Consider the following 25,035-nt stretch of genomic DNA (forward strand, 5'->3'; position numbering starts at 1 on the left):
ACCTCATTACCACGGTGGGAACGTCTCATCCTCTGCAGGTCTAATCTCCACCATTGTCCTTGTCACTGTAGAAGCAGAGATCTAGCAACTGGGAAGAAACAGCCAGCCTCTGGGGATGTGCCTTGCACCTCCAACTCATGTCACTTACAACCAGCCTCCCAGAGAGCAAGACTCAACTTGCGCGTATAGAAGCGTGCATCTCTCATATATGTACATGATGAGAGGAAATGTGTGCACGGCTGAAAAGAGTGACATGCAGAACTTCCTGAATCCTCAAGTCGCGGCAGAGACCCATGGGCCCGTTCCGTTGTTCAAGGCATGTGCCAGTGGTCTATCCAAGTACCAGAAAGACCAAGGGAACCGTTGATGAAGCTGGTGAGAAATATCAGGAAAATTGCAGCAAGTAGATGAATGACTACTAATGTTTCTTGGCATCAGCTCTGATTGAAACACCTTGGAATGTGTAGTAAAGTTAACAAGTTGGGTGAATCGACAGGAAATGCTCAAGTCTGAATCCCAGATATAAAAGTGGGGATTCTGAGGAGAGTGGATCATAAAATGCCCAGAGTCCAAAAGTAAAAAGGTCACAGCTGGAGGTATCAGGATAGTGGTCTTCAATTTTTTTTCTTTAAATATTACCCTTTACATGGAAGAAATATAATATGGACAACCACTAAAAAATAAAGGATTTCTATCGTACAGTAGAGAAGTTTCTCAGTTTATTTTTTTTTCCATGTGATTTATGACAAATGCTTGATCTCACAAGAGCATAGTTCCAAGCGTAAAATATGTCCTAAATTACAGGAGCAGAGAGTTCCCTAACTCACACTCAGAGGTCCAGTTTTATAGAGTGAAGTACAGAGCTCTTGGGCCAGACGACACGGGGTGATTTGTTTTAATTTAATAAAAGTAATTACATCTTTAATTTTCACACCTGCCTGCCACGAATTAGAAGAGCCTGAATAAAATCTGAGTGAAGAGTCATCCAGTCTGGTTGATGATTTATTCCAGCGATGAAAGATTGAGAACCTGCAACGCTATCATCTGAAATCCAAACAGTATTTTTTTTTTAAATATATACCAGGATTGGATAGCCCTAGATATCACATCAGAGACCCTCGGTGAGCAATGCAAGAAAGTAAGAGTGAGAAAAGGACTAGATAAAAACGAGAGGCAGAGAGCGAGAGGGGAGTATCTTTCTGTGCATGAAACAAATTCCCTAATACAGAATAGTTGGCGAGAGCTCAAAAGTAACCTTTTGTTCCCTCCATGGGACTCTGCAGCGTCAAAAGTCAGAGTCACCCAGGTGCCCGGGCTTTGCTCATACTATCCTGTGACTGTGAATTAATGAATTCTTCATGAGCAGGACAGACATCATTTTGTGTATATTTATTCTTCCTCTGACTAAATCCCAACAAAAGTTAATGGGAGGGGTTTTTTTAGTGTCATTAAGGAAATAGAGACATTTGAAAGGGAAAATGTTCTAATTTGTAAAGTCAAAGCATTGAACTTTTTCAAAAATTAAATATCATAGCTGTGATACTGGGAGACTACCACCCATGAAGGCACTCAATTGTTCTTCAAAATGTAATCTTGGTGCCGATAGGAAGACAAAGGAAAGTGGTTTATTTAACTTAGCTCTCTAAAATGCCGTACGATTATCCAAATCCATCCATTTTTTTCAAGTAAAAAAAATGTCCTCACTTCCCTGTTTTTCCCCAGCCCTTACCTGAATCAGTAGTCCCCAGTTTTCTCTTGGAGCCACCCAGAATGAGACACACATGAGGCATTTCCACCCACAAGGGATCTAAAATAGCGTAGGGGTTTCCTGGATGGATGAAATGTGTGTCAGTGACCCCAGTACAAAAGAGATCTTTGACCTTCCAGCCACATATCTGGGCATCTCACCTCTGTGGTCTCCCCTTATCACTCCGGCTGAGCTCAGCTGACGGGGCAGGCTCCCTGCACACCCTGTGCCCCTGGCCTGGAATGCCTCTCCCACCTCCTCTGTCTGGGAAGCTCCCGCCACTGTCCCTCTGCCCGGGATCCCTCCTTCGTGAAGCTTGCCTGTATCATTCCCTCACCTCTGACTTCCCCTTGCTCCATTCACTGTCATCAACCTGTACTGTCACTATGAGTCTGCACCTGAAAGGAGGCTGAGACCAGACTGATTCAGCCTTGCTCAGGACCCCGCCCACGCTGGGTGCTCCATCCATCATGTTCAAATATAATTGTTGCCGAACTATAGTGTTTCCTTGTCCGGGACGCCGGATCCCAGAGCCATGCTCCCAGAAGAGCCCAGCCCAGGCCCTTCTGTGGCTTTCCAATTCTGTGTCTTCTGCATTTTCCAGTATGTTCCAAATGAGCACCTGCCGGCAGCCGGGGAGACCTTCCACACAGCACTGTCTTCTCTAGTTCTCTTTTCTCTCTGTCGACCCCTTCCTCTGCACTAAGATCTGACTCCTGTCCCATCCCTGTCCCTGCTGAGCCCTGGTCATGTGTCCCAAGCTTGCGTGATGACTGCCTTGGCCTTTGCTGCCTGTGTCTGGGCATCGGTCCCGAATGCTGCTCAGGTTCTGATTCTCCTCACTTCGTCACATCCTCCTGGTGGCTGGAGGAATGACACTGCTCTCAGTTCTCTTTCCTGAGACGATTAGAGCTTCTGCCATATCTACTCCCCTGCAGGCAGGAGGGGCCTGTGATGGAGCCTTACCCCTGGGGCTCTGCTTCCTGCTTATAGCCTCAAGAGATGCTTCAGAGCCATGGAACTGAACCAGAGGAAACCCAGTAGGTCTCCTAAACTCTGCCAGAAGGATAACTCCCTCCATACTTTTCTAAACTTCCTGCAGAGATAACTAAAATCTCCCTTGGGTATCATGTCTAGGAAATTTTTGATAACTGAAATCTCTAGATTTAAATGTCTAGAACGTGATACCCAAGGGAGATTGTAGTTATCAAAATCTTTCAAAATTTTAGTCCTCAAAATTTTTCAAGTTAGATTGTCCTGAGGTCAACCCTGAATCTTTCAGCAAATGTCACACCTGTGCAGTTGTCCTGTCCACGGTAGAATGAACTCAATAACACTCAGGTATTCTTTATGCCCTCCTAATTGTTAAAGGTTCTTATTAAACTCGGGCTCTGGCTTCTCTTGTCTAGACATAGTAAGTCCACTTTCTTTACCTTTTTTCTAGGAGAAGCTCCTTCCAAAACCTTGGGTGGTCCCTCAACCAGCAACATTATCTTCACCTGGGAACTTGTTAGAAATGCAAATTCTTGAGGCCCACCCTGCACCTACGGCACCAGACACTGTGGGGATGGGGCCCAGGGCTCTGTATCTTAACAGCCCTCGAGGTGATCCTGAAAGCCCTGAATCTTGAGAACCACTGATTTCATTTCTCTGCCAGCTATCATAAGGGACCCAGTACACAGAAAAATGCCAGCCATTGCAGAGAAGGAGGGAGAGAATCATGATGTCTTCCTGCACACTCTGGCTTCCTCTGCTAGAGCCCTCGGGGTTATACTCATTTTCTCCATAGCACCACAATGGGGCTTTAGCCGGGGGTTCATTATGCCTCCCTGAGATATTTATAAAAGCCCAGGTCTCCTCCACTTTGCCTCTGCATGTTTGGACAGTTTCTCCTCCCTCCCCCCTCCAATGAATTTCTCTATATTTAATCCCATTTGAATTTTACTGTTTACGTGGATTGACTTTTCCGTCTCCTCTATCACATTCTGGTTCTGCATTTTATCCCATTTTCCACCCCCACTTGTTTTTATGTCAATCGTGCATTTAATTAGAAGATGCTTTATTCCAGAAACTAAAATGTTATTAAGGATATAGTGTGTTACACATAGAAGATAGATGAGAAGCAGTGGCACAGAAGTTCAAGAAGGACTTCAAAGTGGGCCTGTATCTATTTTTGTTGACTATGTTCAACATTTCCGGCAGTGCCAACTAACACACACCAACCGTCGCAGGCAGCCTGTGAAAGGCAGCAGGAAGTATAAAGCTTTTCAGACTCAATCCTGTGCCTCCCTGTTGCTCATTCACTGTGTGGGACGGACCTCGTCCTCTCCTTCCTTCTCTGGATAAAGCAGAGCCCCAGGCTAACATGAACCGCCCCTTCACTTTCCTCTTTTGTGGACTCCCCGTGCTCTCAGCCTGTATTAATCTGCTAGAAATGCCATAACCATAAAATCTTGATTTTTGACAATTAAGAACCTTTCAGAATTTTTATTGGTTGTTCTGAAGTGTCTGGTTGAACTCTGGAGGATAAGCAGGCCCCCAGTGTCCTAAAAAATGCTTATTTTCTTTGGAAGAAATACATCTTTCCCAGATTCTTAGATATCTTAGATTCATCTCTCTAACTATGTAGACATAGAACAAACTCCTAAAAGAACTATTTTACTTTCTTCTAGAATTCCTTCTCCTGCGTAGCTTAATGCTTAAGCCATAGCTTGCTTTAGTGACTCCTAAATGAGATTGCAGCCTAGTAATTTTTTCTTTACTGAGTTGTGTCTGAGGAAGAAAAATTTAAATTGATTATTGTCTTTTCCAGTTCCTTGATGGTACTTTGCCACACCCAGGGCCAGTTTTTATTGATGAAATGGTAAAACCGAAGACTGGCTCATGATTCAGTAACTCCAAACTGTACAAAGCTTTTGTCAAGTAACAGTATTTAGAAGGACAACTCAGTAGGTTAGAGGGGGTAGGCTGACATGCAAATATCCATCACAATTTATTAAGCAAATTAAAAATAGATTTAATCTTCAGTGTGTGTTCCTACAGAGTAAAATTTACTGGATTCAGTTGTTGATTATGTGCTCAGCAGACTGGCTAATTACTTTAGGCAGATGCTTGATGCATATTAATTTGGGTTCCGTGTCAATGACAACTGTCTTCAGTTCACAGCCTTTGCACAGTGGAGTAATAATAAGGCTGTTCACTTGAGATGTAACTGCAGACAATTCTGGAGCGGGACAGCCTCGCATCCTGGAAAGAGCCCTGAACTGTGGGGTGGGAGCCTGGATCCTCATGTTCAGCAGACTCGTGGCCTAGGGACAACCATTTACTTCCCCGTAATCACGCCAAGTGTCTCTGCCACATAGAGCTACCACGTGAATGAGAGAAGCAAAAGCATCACCACGGGGAACCAGAGGGGAAATAGCTCCTGAAGCACATTTCCAAAGTAGCACTTGACTAACAGTTGTTTGAAAGTAAGATGTTAATTGATGGCTAAAAACACTTTAGGGAATTAGAAGGACTGACAGTCCCAGGTGTTGGTGCCGATGTGGAGCAACTGGAATTCTCATACATTGCTGGTGAGACTGTCAAAGGCTACCATCACTTTGGACATCAGCTTGGTAGTTTCTTTAAAAGGTAAATGTGCATTTATGGTATGACCCAGTCATTTCCGCAACTCCACTCCTTGTATTTACATATAAGAAATGAAAACACAAGGTACACAAAGAGACTTGTACATCAGTGTTTATCACAGTTTTCTTCATAACAGCACCAAACTGGAAATAACCCAAATGTCCATCAACAGATGAATGAATAAACAATCTGTGGCATAGGTATACATACAGGTATACACTATATATAGTATTCAGCAATAAAAAGGAATGAGCTCCTGATATATGCAACAAAACGGGTGAATCTCAGAAACGGTATCTGAGCAAAAGAAGCCAGATGCAAAAAGAGGACATGCCATACAATTCCATTTTTAGAACCATACCAAATGAGTCCATTATGGCAGAAACCCAGGAGGTGAGGGAAAATTGATCGCAAAGGGGCTTAGGGAATTTCATAGAATAATAGGAAGGTTCTGTATCTTGATTATGTGGTGGTTTCACAGATGTATACATTCGACAAAACTCATCAAAATGTTTGCATTCAATGGGTGTATTGTATTATGTGTAAATTATATCTCGATAAAGTTGAATGAGAAATTGAACACAAGCTGGGAAAGCAGGGACAAGTGTGAAGTTGAAACCTTCCAGGCTGACTCTTAGATCCCGAGGAGGTGGTAAAAGATCAGTGCCTGATTTTTTGTAGTTGGCTCTTCCACCAAAGTTCAGGGCTTGGCCTGATTCTGCCCCCAGTCTGACTTCCTTTTATAAAAACCTTTTATAAAGACCTTCCTACACCTCTGGGAGTGTGATGATGGCTATGAAAGCACTTTGTAAAGTACTCTGTCTAACCAACAAAGGTGGCCACTGCTGAGGCTACCTGTGCACCTGTGCTGGGTCCTGGGCTGCCCTTTGTGTCAGCTTCCTAGAGGGTCAATACATGGGTGGAGACCCCTCCCGGGCATCTAAGTGGACCCGGCACCTGCAAGCATTTCCCTTTTCTCTCTTCTTCCTCCCCTCAGCTGAGCTTCTCAGCTCTCAGAACAACAGCACTTTGATGACCTGTAAAGGAGTCATGAGCACATGGACATAAAGACCACCTTCCTTACGGCACACAAAATTTTTAAAAAAGTGAATTCTTACTTGAGGCACTATGACTAAGAGCTCAAGCCCTGGGGTCAGACTTCACAGGCCCAGAGACCAGATCCTCCCCACCTGCCAAAGGAACTTACCAAATCCTTTAAACTGTCTGTGCCTCAGCTTCCTTGTTAGTAAAAAAGGGGTCAAAATCATACCCACTTCTCAGGCTGACATAGGAGTGAAATGAGAGGGCATAAAAGTCCCGAACAAAGTGCTGGCACAGAGTTAGACAGTGACAACAGAGCTACAAATATTAATCAGTTTGTCCTGACTGCCCCAATTTCTTTCTTAATTTCCAAAGGATCTTAGCATTTTTTCCAACTCCACAGTAATCCACCCAGACTCTTCGGTCTGGGAGAGCAGGAAGTTCCCATATACACTCAGCCTAAATTGGAACTTTCCTAAAAACCCCAGTTACCTAAGACAAAAAGGCTGGGCACAGCCTGCCTTTGATATTGAGGTTTGCATTCCGAGTTGATGGTAGGTGTTATATTTTATCTATACGTTCTTGAGAAGCCTGTCAAGTGCACTGTAATTGCATGAACAGGCAGAAAGAGTGCAATGGCACACCGCAGTCAGGAAATGTAGAAAATTGGGTGCTCCAGCAAGCTAAGTAAGAAATTAATAATATATTTAGAATTACTAATAAAATGCCTGTCAAGGCAGCAGCAACATATTATATACAAAAAAAAAAAAAATCCTCCCTGTTGTGTAGGGTGTGCACTCTTCCAGAGAAGCATATATTCTTGGAAATGATTCAACCCCAGATGACACTTCTGTTCCCTGGCATTTCCCTCCTAATTTTTCATGCCTTTGTGTATTTTTTACATCCCCCAATGTAGCTCCATCAACCCTCCCAGACGTCAGTGGGTCAAGCAGCCTCCCAAAGCAGCCTTCTGCACCTGGCTCACAGCCAAGCATCCATGTCTCAAAGCCCCGTCCGGCAGCCTCCCTCTGCTTCCTCCTCATCCTCCTCTTCTTCGGCTTTGAGCGTGGGCCAGTTAGTCAGCAGTAAGTATCCTTTCTGGCTCCATTAAGTCATGGTGGCCTTCTCGTTGCCTAATTGCAATGTCTCTCTCTCTCTCTCTCTCTCTCTCTCCCCCTCCTCCCACCCCATCCGTGCATCCCTACATCCCTTCCTCCCTGCCTCTCTTTCTGCTTCTTTCAAGTTGAACAGGAATTTCCTGGCCCTACTGGGCCAGTATCGGGATGAGGTCCGTGCCCAGGGCCAGACGGTTCCTTGGGGAAGCAGGCCCCCCGACCCCCTCAAATGTGTACATGGAGGGGCCGTTTCCACCTCAGGTGCCTTCTGATGTGCTGAGTCAGTCCGGCCACTTCAGAAGGGAGAAACTGACCAGCTTTCAGGGCAGGAGCCACAGAGCTCAGAACTGAGATAGCCAGCAGCTGGCACTCAGCCGGCAGGGCAGGCTGCCTTTCCGTGTGTGTGAGGTCCCCTGCCATTCCATTTGCAAGTGTCAGAGGAAATAAGAGAGAGCACCTGTGGGCGGGGAGGGGGGATGTGCGCCGTAAGCCGCCTCCAGTGGTGCGAGGGGAAGCTGCGTGGGCGGAATCCAGGGAGAAACCTCTGAACAACCGTTCACAAAAGAGCCGAAGCCTGCAAGTCGGCTTCCCTGAGCGGGCGGCATATACATATTTTAGAAATGGTATGTGGCCCTAGGTGAAGACAGCATATGTATCACATGCAAATAGAAACACATAGAGATGAGTGTGACAGTGGTCTAATTTAATGTTCACCTTTAGTGCAAGTTTTACTTATATATAAAAATGACAGAATATGTGCATAGATTATAATTCTGCAGGCACCAGGTATCCAACAGTTACGGGTTTAAAGGCTAAAGCACTGCAGAGGCATCTGTGCCATAAAACAAGGACACATGTAAGTATCTGTGTTTGGTCAAGTGTTGTGAATGACCTGTTATAACAGGAGCAGTAGGGACTCTCCATATCATAGGGCAAGTCTGGAAACGCAAGGCAAACTGGAGGGTCGCTGTGTCCTCCCCCGGCAAGCAACCCCCCCCCAAATATATATGTACATATATACATGTGCGTATATATATGTGTGCATATGTACATAGATACTGAATTATATGGACAACTCAGGCAAGAAAGATGCTTGTGGAATGGAGAAGAAAATGAGAAATTATGGAAAGATATTAAAATGCCCAAGTACTTCAGTACACTAGCCTGGATGCTCTTGATCTTAAAAATGGGTCAATACCAAACAGAGTTTCAGGGTTTGATGGAGTTTGCCATCAACCTGTTATTTTCAGTTGTTCAGATATATAACTCCTCTCATTTGGGCCAAAAAGTCTAGTCTTACTCAAATAAACCCGTAAAAAATTAATTTAATTATAACCAGATTTTTTTCCCCAACAAAGAAACTCCTCATAGGGTTGTTGTGAGAAGAGATTCAGACTTTGTTCCAATTTGCTCTTCTGCAAAAGCTTCTGTAAAACACTCTATTTCTAAATAGCAGCGAGGTCATAAATTTACAATAGACTGTTAAGCTTTGGTCCTGAAAGAAAAGGAACGGATATCAAACATCTTATAGAGAAGAAATAAATTAAATATGAAATGTTTAAATATGAAAAGTACAAAATACCCCATGAATACAGTATTTTACGCAAGGTAAACAATACATTTTGGATGGACAGAGAGGTGAATGAACGGATAGATGGACAGACAGACAGATGGATGGATGGCACTGGGTCCTATCTTGCCATTTGTCTCAAGCTGGGCAGGAAAGGACTAGCCTTTTCCAGAGCTACTTAATGGGCCAAATGAAATTTCAATTGCACAGTGGCCAATGGGATATCTAGGTTCTACGTGTAGAATGAATGAACCACATTGCATATCCTTGATGAGAAATATACAGAACTGGGGAAAAGAGACTCCTTTACCACATGCACTTGAAGCAAGAAACTGCAAACTCATACGCAGAGACTGAAAGAGGAGCCTCCTCTGGCAGGTATGAGAGGGTCCAGGAGTACCACTACCGGGCGTCACACTTTACACAAACGCATTGCTGGGCTTACAACTGCTACAGATTTTGAGCATGTTGTTTAGTTAATTCCCTCTGTCTCAAGACCCTTCTAGAGAATGAATAATACCTGGAGCATTTTCTGATGCTGATTACCACCCCCTCAACACACCTCTGTTTAAGCCTCCTTTTGCAAAGTAGGGTTTTCAAAGCACTTTCACTATTTTTCTGATTTGAATGTTCACAACAAGGTAATATAAATTCTCATGTTCAGATATTGAAGCTGGCATCAAATAGATCCTGAAAAGTACAACCCATCTCGACCATCTTGTGTCAGAGAGGCCAGATTCAGTCTTAGTTGAGAGACAGTGTGTGACCAGTCTCCTGGGTGACAAAGCCAGAAGGATAACCCAGACATCCGGACTCAATGGGTCATACACATTCTACACAGCACTGCTGCCTTAAAAAGACAGGATGCTTTCACATAAATTTTATCCAGTGCAATTTGAACGATAAACTCTATCAAATCACCTAAATATTCTTCAAATAATTTTTAAATGCCTGAACCCATGTCTTACAATTAAAGCACAAGCTTTTTCTCTGAGCCAGTATGAGAAAAACTAGACATCTTGCATATTTTGAAATTTATATTCAAGCATGAACTATGCATTTAAAATTACTTTTTTCTGAGATTAAACTTTACCAAATTTGCAAATAAGCTAATATAGGGAGACCTGATCCCATACTTCAGATGTAGTTGATACACGGATTAAATTACAGGTGGGAAAAGCGTGTTTTAGTCAGAGGATGTCAACTTAAAAATAAAAAATAAGCTTTTTGAGCACCATGTATATGCAGGCACAGGGATAGATATTAAGAAAGCAGAAATAAGCTAGATGTGGTCCCTGCCCGGGCGGAGGTCATGAACTGATAACAAAGAAACACAGTTACAATAAAGGGAAACAAATGCTATGGTCAGTGTACGAATAAAGACTATGGCAATACAGGAGAGAGTAAACTCAGTTTTGGAGATTGAGACAGAACAGAAGGACTTGCTGGAGTAAATAATCCTTGAATTAAGTGGGATGGTGAATGGGTCAGCAAATCTCTGCACTAGGCCAAGGCCATAGTTCAAAACAGGTCAAAATGGATTTGAACCTGTGGTCAAAACCTTGGTGAATGGACCCTCACAGGTCATGGGCAAGGTTGCCCAGTGCTGGGCAATCTGCCATTGCTCCAGATCAACTGGAGCAGGTGGATCATCCATAACCTGCCCTACTCCAGGCAAAAGAACACAGGGTTAACACCAAATGTGTACACTCCTTAAGACGTCTGCACACCTGTTCACAGCACCTGCACAGCCTGCCCTGTGTCAAACCTTGCTCGGTCTCCTCAGTCACCAGGGCTAACTGTAGTTTCCATAGCAGGGCTTTTGGAAAGCCTAGAAGAGTCAAACAAAAAACAAAGTCCCAAACTGACTTAGGATTTACACAGTTCCTGCTTAAAAACAGGTGGACTTGGGGCTTTTTTATTCTTTGATGGATTTGGTTTGGTTTGGTTTTTCAGGACACTTTTTTTTAAACCCCTGGCCTGTAAACTTAATTCTTAGACAGCAGAGGGACTGAGAGTTAATATCAGAAAAACCCAAACTATAAAGTGAACATAAAGATGTCTGGTGATAGCTTATGGCACAGTGGAACCCCTGATTCACTTGATCAGTTTCACACCATTTTCCACAACTCAGTGAAGTCACCGTATTGCAAGCAAGCTGTTCTCCCAAATTGCACTGCACGTTCCCAAATGGTTTCTTATTTCTCAAAAATATTTGGTAAATATGCCCATTATTTGCTGTGAGAGCAGCACTAAAAAGCAGATGGATGTTTAGAAGGCAGTTAAGTCATACCTGGCACCTTCTTTATAGATGCATGTTTCTCCTGTAACAGTCCCACAAGCAGAGGTTGTAGAAGGAAGATGTGGATGGATGGCAACTGTTCGACCCCTTTAGCAACCCCTTACACTGATGTCCAGGTGAGCAGTTGGAAGGAGCTAAATTTTAAAAATTAAACAAAACAGATATCTGTACTGGTCCATCCTGAGTGCTCAATTCAGTATGGGCCCAGTGACCATGCAACCAGAGTCTACAGAACAGGTTTGTGTTCACGCAATTTGCATTTAGCTCCCAAAGAACTCTTTTATTTTTCAGCCCCTGCATTCCAGATTTGATTGGGGGAAAACGTCATCATTATACTTATGAATCACCGCCAACATTCAATGCCAGTGTATTATAAATCTCCAGGCCAATCAATCCCTATGTAGGCTGATCTTCTGGCTCCTTTAGCAAGGCTCAGATTCAGGGAGAACTGTGGAAGTCGTTGCTTCCTGACTTTGTACTCAATATACTGGGCCGACTTAATCTGGAGCAAACTTCTATAAGAGGTGCACTTCTTCTTCAGTGCAGAGAAGTCCCAGACTGGGTTTCCCTAGAGCTGGTTAAAGATGCTGGATCCACCTTGTGGGGGACCTGAGGGTTCCCTCTGAAGTCCCCATCAAGGTGGCCTGAGATTCATCCTTAAAATTAACCAACCTCCCCAGAGCCAGAAGGAATGACATGATGGAAATAGAAAAAGCATATAACCCTTAATGAATGGGAACTGTCCAGCAGTGGAGAAGAAAACCTCAAGAGTTTAAGACAGAAACTTTGGCACCAAAAAAAAAAGCATTAGTTTCTTGTTAATTCAAAATATCTTAGGGGCACCATCTAAGGCGTTCTCCCAACGTGGGAAGACATGTCCCACATGTTGTAATCAGGGTAAGACTAATATTTGTCCGTGGGTGGACCCCTTCTTTGGAGACTTTTGTAGTCCTGGGATCCATGGAACGAAACCATAATAATAGATGGCGCCGTCTGGTTTTTATGGATGAGACCAATAATGTAAAGAAAGCCAAGCAGCTTGTCTCCAGCAATCAACAAATTGCGCAAACAATGAGACACTGGTTTCCTCTCCCCAGACCTTTGTCCAATAGACTGTCACCCTGTTTAAATTTCACCAGAATTCCTAACTTATCAGCTCTAGAAGTAGAACCAGGAAGAAGACAAGAGTGGGAAATGTGCGAGAGGAGAAAGAAGGAATTCAGCTTCCTGGTGTGATGAGTGTTTGGGGCCTCACAGAAGTCCAAGGGCTCAGGGGGCAAGGCGCCCACCTCTCTGAGCTTCAGAGTAAAACTGTCAATGATCCACACAGCTGCTCAGGACAAGGGGATAAGACACCATAGCTTTCTTTTTAACTCTGGTTATTATCAGCGATCTGGCCAAAAGCCACTTGCACAATCACACACAATGGATTTAGTCGCTGGTCTCAAGGAACTAGAAAGGAGATAAACAATAAAGGCAGCAGGAGAAGGCAAGGCATAAACTAGAATAGACTTACACAAAATTGTATCCCAGTCATAAACCTGCCCGGTGCTGCGCTGCCAACTCTGGTGGCAGCACAGACCCTGGGACTGGAGTAGACCTTAGAGATCCTTCCAGATCAACTGAATCCTTCAGTTGATTCCTATTGATCTAGAGATGGGGCTAATGTAAGGCAACAGATTTACTTCCCACAGGAGCTACTTAGCTTTGCTCGGAGAAAAAATCTCCCCCCAACTCCAGACTCCAACGGCCACCCCAGCCCACTGGTCCCAGTTGTTTGCCACTTGTCATAGACAGTGAGGCCAGGGGTGGAGGAAGGCAAGGACGGGGCACCTGCCCAGTAGTCTTTCTGGCCCATCATCTTACCCAAGATGGTAGAGCAAGTTCTCTGTGTGGTGGAACCTGGTGAATAATGATGGTAAAGGGTCGAGTGCAGGTAAAGGGTCGACTTGCAGAGGATGGCACACCCAGACTCGGTCAGGCCAGAGCCGCAGCGAAAGCCTCTGTCTGCAGGGTCAGTGGGACCTCTGCATCAGGATCGCCTGTGGTACTTGTTAAAAATGCACATCCCGGGTCCCATCAGGTGACTCCTAGACCTACCTAATTAAGAAAACCACTGTCCTAAAAGCCATATCGTTACAAGGAAAGTCTCCGGCTTCCTTTTTTTCACCCTCAGTTTTGAACCTCCACTGCCCACGTTTGCAAGGCCATCAGTTCCTCTTCCTTCCCTCTTGGAGAGAGGCCAGGCCCCACTCCCTATGCTGTTCTATGCCAAGTGTCGCTCTGTGTTCTACACCAGACCTTCTCAGCTCTTAGTTTATTATTGCCTCCCCGCCCTACGAGGAGCCATTTAGACTTTCCTATCCTCGCCCCCCTTCCCCTATGAAATGTTAATATCACACGGATACCGCACATCGGTTCTGTTTATGTACCTCGGTCCTGGGGGGGGGGGCACATCCAGAACCAACTTCCGCCCCCTCGGGAATGCGTGCTGTAAACGCAGAGTCACCACACAGGTTCAGCAAGGCAGCAGGTCCGAGGAGGGCTGGGGAGGAGGAACTGAAGGGGCGGCCTGGACCAGTGCCAGCTGACTGACTGCTCCCAAGGGCAGGTGCGGACCTGGTGACACCAGAGCTTAACGTTTCAGAAGAGCATGACAAATCTAAATTTTTCTTTAGATATCTCCCAGTGTTTAATGTTGGGCCAGAGATTCCCCCAAATTGTACGCACTCGGAAAGCTGAGTTTTATTTGCAAGCTGCTCATTTGCGACTTCTGCTTTAGGAATTTTTTTTTTTTTTTTTTTTTTTTTTTGCGGTACGCGGGCCTCTCACTGTTGTGGCCTCTCCCGTTGCGGAGCACAGGCTCCGGATGTGCGGGCTCAGCGGCCATGGCTCACGGGCCCAGCCGCTCTGCGGCATGTGGGATCTTCCCAGACCGGGGCACAAACCCGTGTCCCCTGCATCGACAGGCGGACTCTCAACCACTGCGCCACCAGGGAATCCCCTGCTCTAGGAATTTTTAAACGAAGAAACGGAGGAGGGGCTCAAAGCTGCTGTGTGCGTGGATGGGACCTCCCGGAATCCTTAGCAAACTCTCCACGCTGGTGGGAATTAAGATCCAGAGGGCAGCTCACACCAGGCACAACCCAAACAAGTCTCTGTTAATCAAATGATGCCGGCCTTCCCGGGTGAAGTTGGGGAGAAAAAGCAGGGTTTTAATTAATCTTAACAGGCAAATTAGTTTTATAGTCACCCTCTGCCCCCGTCCATGGACATAGATTCTCAATGTCCTAAACTGAAATATTCACCACTCCCAGCACGGGCGCCCCCTCGCCCCCTACCAAGCACCACCCCCCCGCCCCAGGCCTCCCCCGCGCTCTGCCCCTCCCCCACATCTGTGCCCATCTGCACCCTGCTCCCACCGACCAGAATATTCTCTGAAAGCTGCCCACTGGGTAAGACCCAGATGAATCCTCCCTCCTGTCACCTCTCCATTCTCTGTAAATTCCAGTGTGGCTGCGACACTACTACTCCTTGATTATACGCGACCTGGTATTTTTCTCTTATTCTCATTCGTAATGTTGAGCCCCAAATCCCTGTAGACAGCAAACTCCACAGAGGCTGGAACTGCCCCGTCTCTTTCTCTTGTTCCTTCTCTCCACTCATTAGGGCTCCTAGGAGTCACTTAAGAAATACTCAGAGACTAACTGCAGTTATTATACCACTTTCCACCCATCTTTCCTCCATGAAATTATGCTTCATGATGTGTAAAAATTCTACAGGACTTTGTTTTTATTGAGAAGATACGGGTACAGCGTACACCTCCATGGCTGATTCTGTCGACAGAGTCTATACAGGAAGCTCCAAGGCCCCTTGCCACAGATATTAACATCTTTATTTAAAAGTCCTTGACAAATTGGTCCTTGGGGTACCAATGTATTTCTTTTCATGGTAACAGGCGTTTCTATAGCCTGAAGCCCAGAAGGCTAATATAGTCCACCCCAGTTCCTTAGACAAGTCCTGTAATTGACTGAAATTGGTGGGCGATTGTGCAGAAAGAGGAAGAGAAAAACTTTTCACCTAAGTCCGGGGAATGAGGTGAAGAACAATAGAGTCGGCTTGCAGGGAGAATGGCTTCGCTCCAGGCAGGATGGAGCAGTCCTTTGAAATCTTCCACCATCCCCAAACCATGCTGTCTCCAGCTTGGTGTGTGCTTTCATTTATCCAGGGATCAGTAGCCGGAGGTGGGGGGGTTGCGGGGGGTGGGGGATAGTTTCATTCTCCAGCTGTTGTGTCATTTCCCTTGATAAGTCCTAAATTGACCGAGTTATCTGGCACCAAAGGAGCCTTCCTGCAGTAGGCATTTTTTATCCTGTGCCCTTTCAGGGGACAAAGGTGTCTGTGTCAGGAAATTGCTATGCGGGGTGGGGGGAGACTATTATTCTCACAGCTTCATAAGCATGCACTTCTGAGGGGCTAATGTGAACATAATAAATTAGGCAACGTTACCATCTGTTAGCCTGGCTGCAGCGGTGCTCGGGTACAGGAAAATACAAAATACTATTTTTTTTCAAGGGCAATTCTTAGCACTAAAGAGTCCAGGTAAGACATTTCAAAAGGAAAGCTTTCCATCTTTCTATTTTTACATGATATCTGAACATATTTATGGGCAAAATGGAGTCGCATCCCCCGTAGCTGGTGCCCCCCTGCCCTGGCTGCTGTCTGTTAAGCGGTAAGGAGCTCGCTCTTGCATTGTGGAAGTGGCAGGGTAGGCTTGCCGTGGTTTTATCTGGGACAGAACTACCTTGAAGGATGATTTGTGCAGGTGGAATGAGTTGCGGATGGGGGCTTGAGTGCCTCAGCCGGCAGACAAAGAACGTTCTGCGGCGTGGCTTCCCACCGCTCTGCTGTTAGGAACCGAGCCACTTTCTCCTCAGCCGTCAAGAACGCGTAGCACTGAGATGTGCGTTGACGCATTGACCCTATTTTTTGCAAACATCTCCACAGATCCTCAGACGGCAGCGGGTGAGGTGGATGGGGTTAATCTGGAGGAGATGCGAGAATTTGCCAAAGCTTTTAAAATCCGGCGCCTGTCCCTTGGCCTGACCCAGACTCAGGTGGGCCAGGCGCTCAGTGCCACAGAGGGCCCCGCGTACAGCCAGTCGGCCATCTGCAGGTAACCCGTGCCCACGCGCTGTCACCCCTCCTGGCTGGCCCGGGCCTCGTCTGTCCTCTCGGCTCAGCTTTTCTTCTTCGGGTGGGCCGAGCTGGAGGGGTGGAGTGTGGGAATGGAGTCTGGGGTAGCTGTGTGTTGGGATTGGTGATATCGACGGAAGTGGAGTTGCTAAAGCAGACTTGGGGGCCTGGCTGGATGACTCCTGTCAACTCACAAAGAACTTCCAAGGCGGTTTCATTGGAAATACACACCTTCCCCCCACCGGGGGGCCAGAAGCTTCTGAACCCACCGTCCTACGCAGCTGAGATCCACTGTCTCCTGTCTGTGGATGGATGTCGTGAAGCTGCCAGTCCCAGGTGGTGTTAAAGCTCCCACCATTTCTGCTCAGGGATGGCTATGCGGATTTTCCAAGAAAACACACCTTAAAAAAAAAATTAACCATCCTGTGACCACAAAGGAATTTTTAACCTTGCCTTGCCAGACACAAGTCTAAAAGCACATTTTTAAAAAAAGAAGCAGCTGCTTTCCATGGCTCAGAAAAGGGTAGTGAGAGTTTGGCCTAACCTCACCCTATCCTTCCCAAAATTAAATACATAAATGACAGAAGCCAGCCTTGGCTGTGTTTGAGTTGATCTGGGTCAAGCCGCCAGAAGCAGACCCTGCGCGTGCATGTGTGTGTTGCACTAATCCCATGTTTATGCATGAGGTAACAAAGGCACTTCGGTAAGAGCTTTTTCCTCTTGGGCAATGTCTTATGAGTCCTCCTCCATCAGGAAAAGCCAAGAAACCAACTCTAAACTCATTTAAGTGGATTTTGTTCTTGGTGATCCATGAAATGCTGTCTTTTTATCTGCTCTTTATACTTTTAATGTATTCCCCAAAGGACAGAAGTGTACTTTTCCTGCAGTTTAAGACTAAGGTTATAAATAACATCCGTATGGGGTAGGCACTTGCAGCTCACATTTTGCTCAATGATTTTCCATAAAACCCATTGATTGTTGTTAAATACGAAAAGCACCATAGGATCCTCTCACTTCTCTGGCCTCCCCTACTGTTTTTTCTTATAAGATACCTCCCTGTAGAAAATAACCTTTATTCAGTCTGTACAAGGATACTACTGCTGGGAAATTTGTTTCAAGGCTTGTATATGTTATTCCAGACAACATGTACCGAAGCATCAACGCTAACAAGCAGCATCAAATGATATGAATACTGTTGCTCCCTGTTGGGAAACATTAACTTTGTTTCATCTCAACAGCCTTGTGATAAAGGCACGCCACGGGTTTTGAGGTTGTTGCCCACATGCTATCGTTGCTGAAGTCCTCTTTGGCTTATTCCTTAGTCCTAAAGTGTGATTTCCTTTTCGTGGCTTAAGTGCTATCTAAGGTTTTCACTAACACGCGTAATGTTTCTTGGGCGTTCCCAATCAAATATGTTGATTTCTAAAATCTTCCGCTGGGGAAGCCAAAAAAGCTATGGCCGAAATGAAAAGCAACTTTGGGAATTCACTGTCTAATAGAAGATGGCAGATGCCTTGACTTTTCAGCCTTTCTCTAGCTTCTGGTGTTTCAGCGGGGTAGTTTTCGGAGCTAACTACCAACAACAACAAAAAATGGAAGTCTTGAAAGAGACCTAGATCTGGCAGTGGAACCACTCCAGTTAATTTACATGGTGGTGAAGAATCTGCATTTGCACACACTCTGGTGTCACTCCTCCCTTATGAGCTGCAGTGACTCGAGATGCTTTAACAAGTGCCTCTGCATCAGAGACACAGAGGAAAACACACCAGCAATACAGTGGACGTCCCTATCACAAGCTCTGTCCCCCATGCCATGGCGCTGTAAAGCCTGTTGTCATGCTACCAAGACTTCAGCTTTGGGGCTTTTATAATGAATGATGGTAAGTGAACACAACAACGAGGGCTTTAGGGGAGCCTGCCGTAAGTGAGCAGCTCATTAAATGGCATTAAATAATTAATTCATTTTATATTGAAAGCAAAATGTACTTCTTTCCTCTTTGACCAGCTGAAAGTTGGGTTTTTTTTTTTTTAATAAATAAATAACTCCTTGAACTATACGTGGAAGGGAATGCTATCGGAATCACATTAAAATTTGATACTATTGGCCCTGCTTATCACAACATAAGATATCTAAAATGCAGTGCCAAAATAAGATTAAGGCACATAAAAGAAGCCTATCCTTTTGTGTCCTTTTGCAAGCATCCTTATAAAACATACTGCGACTAAAGCGGGTTCATTTTCACTCCGTGAAAACAGTCTATTGTAATAAGATGCACTCTGCAGTCAGAGGGTTGTTTTTCGACAGCACTGAACTTGAAAAGATAGAGGAGAATGCCATGGATCCAAAGTTGTCATCCTGGAGGGTTGTGAATTTGGATTTAGAACAAACAAACAAATAAAAGGAATTGGTACTATTTTGTATTTCGTTGAGAGTGCATATGAATTTGATACCAGGATGACCTCTTAAAACACTAGAGATAGTTTTGTCCAAGATGCTTCATAGTTTTTTTTAAGTCAGTGTAACAAAGAATCGCAGATGGCAATTGATATATAGAAGACCTCATTTACAGAAAATGATATCATTCAAGTACAGTTTGCAGATATAGCACGTTAAACACAGCTTGATACTCTGATGCAAAAGTACACCATTACACTGGACGGTGTTGGAAGGCATGAGGTGGCCCTAGCACATCCAGGGGAGGGGGGGGTGTTCATCGCAATTACAGTGTGTCCAGCTGTTTGAGTCCAGCAGTAAAGTAGCAAGGGGCTATGTTTTACCAGAAAAGGGAGCATGTTGTTAACTTACGTATGGTGAAAAGTGTTTGTTACCAGAGACAGACGGGAGAGGGCTGGGGGCCGGGGGAGAGAAAGAGATTAAAATGAGACACAAAACAGAGATGAAAAGAGAACCATAAAAGAAACTTGTCCCAGTTGCCATCACTGACGATTAGCATAGATAGAACATTTTTATCACCAAGTCAGTGGGGGGAATTTAAGGAAACCAGAAGGAAAACATTAAAAGAATCATTTTAAACGAAAGAACATGACAGCTGTTGTCTTTGATGTCACTTCCTGGTGTTAATTTTTGCCTTAAGGATTCTGAAGTTCGGGGGAAATGGTGCTGGGTGGATTCAAATCAAAGCTCAGATCTCAAGCATTTCCAGGAAAAAGATCTGCGAGTGGTTTTTGTTTCCATCGTGATGGCTGCTGTGTTGTGCTGTCTCCACCCGTGCTCACCTGGTCCGCTTGTGGGTGTACGGGCTGCATGCAGGGGCATGAAGCATGCAGGAGGGCAGGTGCTGGCTTGAGCGGGGAGGGCTACCTTGCAGCTGGCTGCTTATCTGGAGTGAATTTGCTCTGCCAGTCAGTCAAGCAGGCAGGCAGGCAGGCAGGAGGCCCACCCTAGCAGAGGACTCAGTGTAAGACTGTTCTTTCTCAATTTTCCCCCCAGACACACCATCCTGAGAAGCCACTTTTTCCTACCACAGGAAGCCCAAGAGAACACTATAGCTAGCAGTCTGACAGCCAAACTGAACCCTGGCCTTTTGTATCCTGCCAGGTTTGAAAAGCTGGACATCACCCCTAAAAGTGCCCAGAAGATCAAGCCGGTGCTTGAGCGGTGGATGGCTGAGGCTGAGGCCCGCCATCGGGCAGGTATGCAGAACCTGACCGAGTTTATCGGGAGTGAACCGTCCAAAAAGCGCAAGAGGCGCACCTCCTTCACGCCCCAGGCCCTTGAGATCCTCAATGCCCACTTTGAGAAGAACACACACCCCTCTGGGCAGGAAATGACCGAAATTGCCGAGAAGCTGAACTATGACCGGGAAGTAGTTAGAGTTTGGTTCTGCAATAAGAGGCAAGCCCTGAAGAACACAATTAAACGCTTAAAACAGCACGAGCCGGCCACGGCAGTCCCTCTGGAGCCCTTAACAGACTCACGGGAAGACAATTCCTAAAGAGACGCCCACCCGGAATCAGAAAAAAAAAAAAATCCACAGAAACTAAACTCCACCCTTGGGACTTCATCCCCTAACCACCCCCCCCAAAAAAAGAAAAAATTAAATTAAAAATAAATTTTAAGGTAGCCCCAGTCATCACCCTTGTAAGTAAAAGACTACGAAAACCACCAAGTGGACAGGATGGTTTATACGTGTCCATGGGATTTTCCAAAAAAGAAAAAAAAGATGTTTTTTGAAAACTTTTAAACAAGGACTACACCACAGTGCAGGTGTATGGAGGAAGGCTTGTTCCCTCCCCGACCTGTCTCCCCAAAGCCAGTTTTATAATGGACTTAAAGCAAACCAAATAACCACCTACTTTTTTTCTGTGTATTATGAAAATGTGAACACATTTTGAGAAAAACGACTAAACCAAAAAAACACAAAAAACAAAATACCAACAACACACAAGGGAAACTTTTCTCTGTTCAAAGCGAATACAAGCCTACCACCTGGAGGAGGGGCCGCGGACGGCATCCTTCAGGTTCTAAGTGCTGATTCTCTATGAACCTATTAACCAAAGTCAGAAACACGACATTGCCAACACGAACATTAGTCCGCCCCTCTCTGCGTGTGAAGCTGTGTTCCGAGTTTTTACATTTGTACTTTGCGGAGAAATAGCAAAGCCTGACTCCTCTCATCTTTCCCATCTACTGTCACCCCCTGTGTGGGGGGGTGCCATTGCTGAAGCCATTCTGTGAGGCTCACTATTGGTTTTTATTTGGGGGGAGGGGTTCTTCTTTTGTTTCTCTTTGTTTTGAGTGGGGGGCATCCTGGATCGTGTGCCAAAGCATCCGTTGCTTTCTTCTCACTATGACCTTGTGGGTTTGAGAAAAGAAAATGGAGCTCGCATTTCTCATTTTCCTCCATCTCTCCATCCCCCCCGCATGTGGCCCCCAGCGTCTGCTGGAAGGCCACAGAGTGGGCATGGTGTCTTTTCCACTCAGACCCCAGTGAAACGCAGGAGAGACTCCAAAATAACTAGGGCTTTGCTCGATGAACTGTCCACACTGGCGTAAGCTGTAATTGTGCTCACTATCCACACCAGAGCTTGGGATTTTTCTCAGTCTGTTGGCCACGTACATGGAGAGCTGACCAAAACTAATTTTGTAATATAAACATAAGCTGCACATTTGGTTCAATACTTACATCTATGTTATGCTTCTGTGCAAAGCAATTTCTCTCAGAAGTCTGATAGCCAAAGAAATGTCTTGAGGTTTCAGTCAAAATACACACATAGCATGCACACACCCATATACACACAGGCCAAAAAGAGAGAGAGAGAGAGAGAGAGAGAGTGAGTGAGTGGATTGTTAAAGGCCATCATGCATCCTGTAAATTCCATCTTTTCTGCTACCACTGAAGGCAGACTTTTTTGGGGGCGGGGGGAGGGCGATTCTTTTGCGGGTATATAAACGGAGCAGAAAGTTGGCAGACGAATTAAACAATGGGAATTGCAGTTGGACTCTTGAGGGGAAAGGAAGTGTTACCAAGGAAGTGCCTCCACTAAAAGGAAAAATACAGAAGTGGCTTATCGAGCACATCAGAATAGCCTTCACTCTTAGAACTAAGGGATTATTTCACTTTTCAAAATAACTTACTCCAAAGATCTGTGGACCAAAATAACCTAATAAGCCAGAGAGAAAAAGTAAGATGTGAGGATTTCTGTGCAGGTAAACACTTGGGACCTGTGGTTGATGTTTTCCGCAGGGAGAGGCAAAAAGTGTTCCATTATAGGAGCAGGCAAAAGCGAGTGTCAGTTTCCTTGCTGTCGAGATGGAAATAGTCCCGAATAATTAATTAATAATTAATGCTCTCTAGAAGTAAATTGTGGGAGAGAAAAAAACTCAAGTTGCCCAACTGATTAGAAATGCCATCTTCTTCCCCTAACACACACCCTCCCCCTACGGGTTTGGGTTTCTTCTTCTGTTGGCCCCTGTGCTGGTGGTGTCAGTGCAATGGTATAACTGTCCGCACCCTACGCCCCCTTCCCAGATGATTCATGCAGGAACCAGGGGACCAGCAGCAAGGAGACGCTACACGAAATCCTGGAGGTGGAGCCAGTTGCTTGTACAGGTGTTTCCTTCTCCAGTCTGATGCTAATTGCACCACAGCTAACTTCATCTTCAGTGCCAACGATATCATGGTAACAATTTGGCCACCTCAAAAACTGCACAGATACCAACGACCCAGAAATCCAAAAATGTATCAATTAAACAGATTTTGTATTCTCCTAGGACCCGCTCCAAGTTTCATCAAGAAAATCTCCCCCAAGAAGAGAAGTTAACAAGATAACATATGATGGATGCTAAATGTTTAAACATATGCCAGCAGCACTTACATAGGGCCTGCTCAGTTTGGAAATCTATAATTGGGAGGGTATAACTAGGACAGTGAAAATATAAAATAAAAGTAATCTTCCAGAGTGGAATAAAAAAGAAATATGTTCATCCCACAGTCATATACCCATTCATGTGCAGTGATTTTTTTATAGTTTTATAATTTTGTATTTTATAAATTATTTATAAGGTGTTGTAATGCTTCTTATATTAATTTTTTACAGATAAATTTTTTGCTACAAGGCATAAAAAGGTGCCTGAACAGATTCTTAGGAATATAAATTATACTGTGTAACTTGGAAGTCTTGGGGACCACACTTACTGCTTAATTTTCTTAACGACATTTCTTATTTCCACTTGTAAACAACTTCACATGCCAGTAGCGTTTAGTTTAAGTGTCTTTTAGGTTTCCATGAACTGAAGGTCAAGGTTGCCACTAACAAAAAATAAAAGCTGCTTCAGGCCCATGTGATTGTATTTCAAGCTTCAGTATTTTTCTTACATATTTTTAAATTACCGTTGTCTTCATTTTCTTCATCATTTAATGAAAAAGGAAAAAAAAACGACTGATGTTATACTTGACGCTTGTTTGTGGGGCTATTTTTTCTTTTTCAGTCAAAAAAACATTGTGAACAGTTGAGAGTTTTAATTGCATTGCAAGGTTTTTGGTTTCTTTTTGTTGTAATCACACAATACACACACACACACACATGCACACACACACACTCCACAAAAGAGAGAACAAAAAAGCAAAAGGAGCTAGGAAAAAAAACAAAAAACAAGTAGAGGCGTATCCAAGAACTCAAGCTATAACCAAAAAGAAATTGTAAAATGCCTTTGCTCACCTTCTCTACGCTGGACCAAAGCTCAATATTTGTAGGTATATGCACATTGTATAGATATGGCTAAATGTTGCTGACAATCTTGCAATACTAAACTGTTCCTATTTTAAGAAAAAAGAAAAAGAAATACAAACTGTTCATCAATGTTTTACCTCAGCACTCTACTTGTACCCAGTTAATGACCAAGCTTAAAAAAAAAAAAAATGGAGAAAAAGGAAATTGATTTTCATTTCAATGTTTGACTGCAAAATCTGTTTGAATAACATTTTGTAACGAGCTTTTTGTCACGTGATTTGCTTGTCTTCAACTTGAAATTCTGTGAGGCACATTTGTCTATTTGTTGTTAAGGAAGTGATTTTTTTTTGTCCTACGTGCTGTGATCCAGACTGGTTACCAGAGTCACTGATGAGACGTGGCAAAGAGAGCTGCTTCTCCGCGCCCAGAGCGGGCAGCAGAAAAACAGACTGGGTTGTTTTGAAAAAAGCATCATGACAAGATATTGACACGATGGACTTGTGACCAAGAAGCCAAACTGGATATTTAAAAGCTCCTTACTTGCTCTGACATTGAAACCAAAGCTGATTTATCTGCACAGGTTGCTTAATGTTTAAAAAAAAAAAAACTGACAAAACTGTACTTAATCTAGAGCAATATCTGTATGGTCAGTAAAGCTGCACTTTGTGTATTTCTTAACAGCTTCAGATCTGTCACTTTTAATTTGTACCATAAAAAATAAAGAATGGTTTGACATGAGCTTCTAGGCGAAACGTGTCTTGAACTCAGATAGGTCATTTAAATTGTAAGCATGGAAATAAGCGTATGTTACAACCCCAGATGTTACAAAAAGGAGGGGTTTCATGACAGACTACTTAATATCATGATTATTTTAACTGTTCAAATGAAATACTATATGAATTAGGATTCCTTTGATTGCAAATCACAGAAATCCAACTCAAACGTATTTAAACAAAGTCTGGGAAGTCTGGTTGGGGACCTCAAGCACAGCTGGATACAGTGGTTCCAAGGATGTCATCAGCCTGTCCTCTTAGACTTCCTTCTCAGGTGGAGCGCCCAGATATTGAGTCACACGCCTGTCTCTAAACTAGGCACTGTGCTGGGGATGATGTACTTGAATCGGCCATGCAGGGTCCCAGATCCACCCCTGTCTGTGGTACTGGGGTTGGGGCCTCATGCTAACAACACCAAAGGACCACAGGGATGAAGGAGGAGGTCTTCATGAGAATCAGAAGACAGAA

General features: G+C 44.4%; 1 protein-coding gene across 1 annotated transcript in view; it reads left to right on the top strand.

The window, feature by feature from the left end:
* The window catches only part of POU6F2 (POU class 6 homeobox 2), a gene marked incomplete at its 5' end in the record, with an annotated part of 481,865 nt that extends 460,785 nt beyond the window's left edge, over positions 1 to 21,080 (top strand). The window contains 3 exons of the mRNA XM_081244434.1: positions 7,335 to 7,503; positions 16,413 to 16,581; positions 20,052 to 21,080. Coding sequence (XP_081100560.1) covers positions 7,335 to 7,503; positions 16,413 to 16,581; positions 20,052 to 20,556 — 843 coding nt within the window. The 3' untranslated portion in view covers positions 20,557 to 21,080. The remainder of the gene's footprint in view (positions 1 to 7,334; positions 7,504 to 16,412; positions 16,582 to 20,051) is intronic.
* Between the last annotated feature and the right edge of the window lie 3,955 nt (positions 21,081 to 25,035).

This window comes from Mesoplodon bidens, assembly GCF_964165515.1.
Source record: "Mesoplodon bidens genome assembly, chromosome: 9".
Taxonomy (NCBI): Eukaryota; Metazoa; Chordata; class Mammalia; order Artiodactyla; family Ziphiidae; genus Mesoplodon; species Mesoplodon bidens.